The 5,314-nt window shown below is 45.7% G+C and overlaps 1 protein-coding gene across 1 annotated transcript; it reads right to left on the reverse strand.

The window, feature by feature from the left end:
* Positions 1–2,546: 2,546 nt before the first annotated feature.
* On the reverse strand, positions 2,547–4,833 carry LOC132888841 (E3 SUMO-protein ligase ZBED1-like). The gene is made up of 3 exons (XM_060924935.1): positions 3,385–4,833; positions 2,952–3,096; positions 2,547–2,716 (listed from the first exon to the last, which is right to left on the reverse strand). The coding sequence occupies exons 1-3, from the start codon at positions 4,831–4,833 to the stop codon at positions 2,547–2,549; spliced, it is 1,764 nt and encodes a 587-aa protein (XP_060780918.1).
* Between the last annotated feature and the right edge of the window lie 481 nt (positions 4,834–5,314).

The following is a 5,314-nucleotide window of genomic DNA, read 5'->3' on the forward strand; positions in this document are numbered from 1 at the left end:
TCAACCAAGCTGAAGGTGTACAACCCCATCATTTTTCCAACACTACTCTACGGAAGCAAAACCTGGCCAACACTTGCCAAGCAGCTCCACATTTTAGAGGTGTTCCATCAACTGTCCTTACGTCACTTGCTCAACATCAAGTGATGGCATCACATCACGAACACTGAGGTCCTCATCTCATCTCATTATCTCTAGCTGCTTTATCCTGTCACAGGCAAGCTGGAGCCTATTCCAGCTGACTACGGGCGAAAGGCGGGGTACACCCTGGACAAGTTGCCAGGTCATCACAGGGCTGACACATAGACACAGACAACCATTCACACTCACATTCACACCTACAGTCAATTTAGAGTCACCAGTTAACCTAACCTGCATGTCTTTGGACTGTGGGGGAAACCGGAGCACCCGGAGGAAACCCACGCAGACACGGGGAGAACATGCAAACTCCGCACAGAAAGGCCCTCGCTGGCCATGGGGCTCGAACCCGGACCTTCTTGCTGTGAGGCAACAGCGCTAACCACTACACCACTGTGCCGCCCCTGAGGTCCTCAGTCATGCAAAATTAACCATCATAGAGATGATCATCTGAGGCAATAGGCTGAGCTGGTTGGGCCATGTCTGCAGAATGGATGACACCTGGATGCCAAAGCAACTTCTCTGTGGTGAGTTAGTGCAGGGTTCAAGGCCAAGACACAGTCTTTCCAGTGTTTCATATATATATATATATATATATATATATATATATATATATGAAAGATACATCTCTTGGATGCGCTGGGACGCATCATCTGTGATGTAACCTGGAGTCATTGGGTGTTTCGGGTCTTTCAACATAACATCATACACCCTCTCCCAGGTGATCCAGCCAGGGTTGACCAGACCCCAGCTTGTGTCCCAGCAGCATTTGTCCACAGATCTGCTCTCTTAATCCAAAGCCACCTTGTGGCTTTCTCTGTGGCTTCTGCTGCATTCCTCATGGCTCTCTTCTTAGTCTGCCCTGTGATACCCAGCATTGTAAATGCCCCCGAGTGACCACCCTGCAAAGCCTTGGCAACCCACTCCCACTGGCTCACATCGGACCTGCTAGCCTTGCCTTTGGCATGTGACCACAAGCTCCTGGTACTTGGTGAGCTTTCTCTCATTGGCCTCGTCCAAAATTGCCACCTTTGGGTCTCTGGATTCTCTGTACTGCAGAGCTTCCCAAGTCTGCAACACCATGAATTCCTCAGTGAGGCCACTGACTGGGAGCTGTAAGGTGTTAGTGGTGCCATACAGAGCAGCACTGCTCAGGCTGCACAGGAGTCCAAGCCACCTCCTCAAATAGCTACTAGGGATGGGAATCTTCATAATCAAAGCGATACGATACGCATCTCGATACACTGCCAACGATTCGATACATTCAAGATTAATGAAATTGCCAGTGCTAAGATGCGATACAATTCTCCCGCATGCTGCGATACGGTGCGATACAGTACGATTTAATTCTAATACAATGCGGTCCAGTGCGATACGATGCGATTCGATACGATGCAATGCAGAAGAAAAGTGCACCATGGAATACAGACTTGAAGCATTAAAGCTCATCTCATCTCATCTCATTATCTCTAGCCGCTTTATCCTTCTACAGGGTCGCAGGCAAGCTGGAGCCTATCCCAGCTGACTATGGGCGAAAGGCGGGGTACACCCTGGACAAGTCGCCAGGTCATCACAGGGCTGACACATAGACACAGACAACCATTCACACTCACACCTACAGTCAATTTAGAGTCACCAGTTAACCTAACCTGCATGTCTTTGGACTGTGGGGGAAACCGGAGCACCCGGAGGAAACCCACGCGGACACGGGGAGAACATGCAAACTCCACACAGAAAGGCCCTCGCCGGCCCCGGGGCTCGAACCCAGGACCTTCTTGCTGTGAGGCGACAGCGCTAACCACTACACCACCGTGCCGCCCAGCATTAAAGCTGTGCCTTTTATTTTGAAACATAGGAAGTACAACATAAAGTGCTTATAGGTCTCTCTGGAACTGTAGTATAAGTATAACCTTAAACAAAAATTAAGATTCCTCTTTAGTGCATGTTGTAGAACAACTCAAGACCTACATAATACTATGTTTCCAGGTTAAGCTTTCAAAAGTGCATTAAGTTTATACAGGAGGTAAAACAAATAAAATGGGCTACTAAAAAAAAAAAGATTGAGGCCAGGAGATTCCCTCCAATATAACAACTTAAAAAACATTAACAAAGGGACTCATTGCATTTTCCTCCAAATGTAAAATGATTCACGATTATGAACAAATGGGAATAACAAGAGAGCAACAGTTCAGGCTTCTGAATTCAAACATTTAACCCAGATGGGTCTTTTTCAAGTTCTTTTTAAGAAAGATCAATTGATCAACATGGTCAGGGTACAAGAGACTTCGTTGTGCAGTAACAATATTGCCTGCACTGCTAAACACACGCTCAGAGGACACGCTCGTTGCTGGGATGGACAAGTAATCTTTGGCTAAAGATGAAAGGAGTGGTAGGTCTGCCTGCTTTTTCCATCACTGCAACACATCACCGCCTAGTTCTAAAGGATCTCTCTCTCTGTATTTTAAAATTTCATCCTTAGCTTTCTCTCTTGTGGTCTTCATTGGTGTTCTTGTGGTGACAAACTCTCCAAACAGCTGGTCCATGGCAGTCTTCTTTTTGGGAGAAGGCAAGACATCATCATCTATAGAGGACATGTGCAAGATTATTAGTGTTGAACAATACGAGCAGTCAACACAGCACAACACAACACACTGTTTAACAATAATAACATGCATACATGTGCATTACATACATCAACAACATCTTAAACTGTTGTGCTGTATTAAAAAGATCCGCATTTATCTTTTCAGATAAAAGATAAATCTTTTATGTATTTTAAATGAACAGTCTACTACTCAAGCACAGTGAAAACAAACCTCTTCTTTCTTCTATGCTGGGGCTTCTATCACCTCCTCCTTCAGCTGCCCCTCCTTCATCCAGTGCCCCTCCTTCATCCAGTGCACATCTGCCTTCCGTCTGACAATCCATATCAAAGTCAAATTGTATATTATTGTCAAAAATCTATGTAACAAGTGTTTGCACAGAAGATTGATAAGAGACATTGACAATCTTACACACACACAGTGCCGTAAAGAAATACAACATAAATATTCCTTATTTAGATTTCATTCAACTAAACATTAGACAACGACCGAAATTAACTAAGGTATTGAGCTAGTGTGTGTGTGTGTGAGAGAGAGAGAGAGAGAGAGAGAGAGAGAGATAGAGTGAGTGAGTGAGTGAGTGATGAGGGTAATAAATAGTCACATTCTATGATTTAAAATAAAATTTAAAAAAATAATATATTACCTTTTCGTTCATCTTCACCACCTCTGCTGCTATTTTCACAAAGATGAGATCTCTGGAGTCGACGTCATCAAGGAAAGTCAGGTCTTTCAATCGGGGATCGAGGGCCGATGCATTGTTGAGGAGTTCTTGGTGCTCCACGTAACGATCGGAAAAATCCTGTCGGAAGTACTGCTTCATCTCTGCGATGATTGGCATGTCGGTGTTGTCTTCCGAGAAGTGTTTGTCGAGTTTGGCCTGTATGGGGGCGATCATTGAGATGGTTGGGCTTTTTTCCTCACTTAAAAGTGTAGTGGCCACTTTCACTGGGGACATCAACTGTATGATCTCTTGGATGAGTCTCATGTCATCCTCGTTCACATCGGTTGCAGCCAGGCCTTCTCCCCTCCTGATCCTCCTGGATAGCATAGCATTCAACAGGGCAGGCTGTTGCTCCCAAAATCTCTCGAGCATGTCCACTGAGCTGTTCCACCTTGTGCAGTCATCATGGATAAGCTTGTGGTTGGGTAGGTGTAGCTGGGACTGAATTTCCCATAGAACTTCGGCTGCTTGTGGGCTTCTGTGGAAATACGTCACCACCTTCCTCACCTTTACCAACAGTTCAGACACCCTGTCCATCTTGAGGGCCTTTTGCGAGGCCAAATTTAATGTGTGGGCTACGCATCTGACGTGGGGCGTAAGATCTGCACCAGCTCCGGCCACAACCATATTCCTTGCGTTGTCCGTAACCAAGGCAGGGTTTTTATATGCGATGTTCCACTTGCAGAGGACATTTTTCAGCAACGCTGCTAGGTTTGCCACGGTATGAGACTCATTAAATACCCATGTTTGCAGGACATGAGACTGCAAGTCCCATTCCTCGTTCATGTAGTGTGCCGTGACTGTAATATATGAATCAGTGGCACAAGATGTCCATCCGTCTACCGTTATTGACACCCTCTGAGCACGGCTCATTGAGTCGACAACATCCATCTTTACTTTCTCATAAAGTGCAGGGACTATCTTGTCAGAAAACACTTTCCTGTCGGGTATGCTATACCTCGGCTCCAACACCTCAAGCAGGTACTTGAATCCCTCGTTTGCGGTAATGCTGTATGGCTGGATGCTTTTGCAGAGGAAGAAAGATAAGGCGTCTGTGATAGATTTTGCCCTGGGAGAATTGTTTGCCAGAGGTGACGGAAAAAACTGGAGTAATCTTGGCTCACGTGAAGGTGTTGCAGCACTGCTAGCTGTCGCTGACGTAGCCGGGGACTGGGGGATGTTGTGTCGCCGCTTCAGGTGTGCAGCCAAATTCGTTGTGCTGCCTGTGTATGTTATCTCTGCATGGCAGAGTTTACATATGGCCGTTGTCTTGTCCAGCTCTCCCCCTCGCTTGTAGAACCCGAAATCTTTCCATACGTTAGACTTGAAACCCACCACCGAATGAACAATGTCTGTTTTGTCTTCCTCCATGTTAACCGCTATCTGGCTGACTTTCCACCTCTATCCTATTCGAAAGCTAGGTTGGACCCGCCTATTCGCGCGAGACTTGAGCCGAGACTTGAGTAGGAGAGAGATAGAGAGATGAAACCCAGAAATACCAGACCCTTTTCTAAACTGTTATGTTATAATTTATTCATTATATGTATTAAATTAAGATATTAATCAGTTTATATCGATGCAGACAGTTTAGATACGATGCATCTCGAGTTTATGTGCGTTTTTTTCCGATGCGACGTTTGCAAATCGATGCAACTGCATCTTAACAGGTCGTATCGATTTTCCGATGTGCATCGGTGAATCTTCCCAAGCCTAATAGCTACTGATCTTCCTTTCTAGAGATTTGACCATGGACATTGGTACTGTGTATATCAGCAGGGCCCACAGGATTCGGGGAAGCACCGAATACTGGTAAATCTAGGCCTTGAACCTCCCTGGCAAACCAGACTTGTCC

This window comes from Neoarius graeffei, chromosome 7 (genome assembly GCF_027579695.1).
Source record: "Neoarius graeffei isolate fNeoGra1 chromosome 7, fNeoGra1.pri, whole genome shotgun sequence".
Taxonomy (NCBI): Eukaryota; Metazoa; Chordata; class Actinopteri; order Siluriformes; family Ariidae; genus Neoarius; species Neoarius graeffei.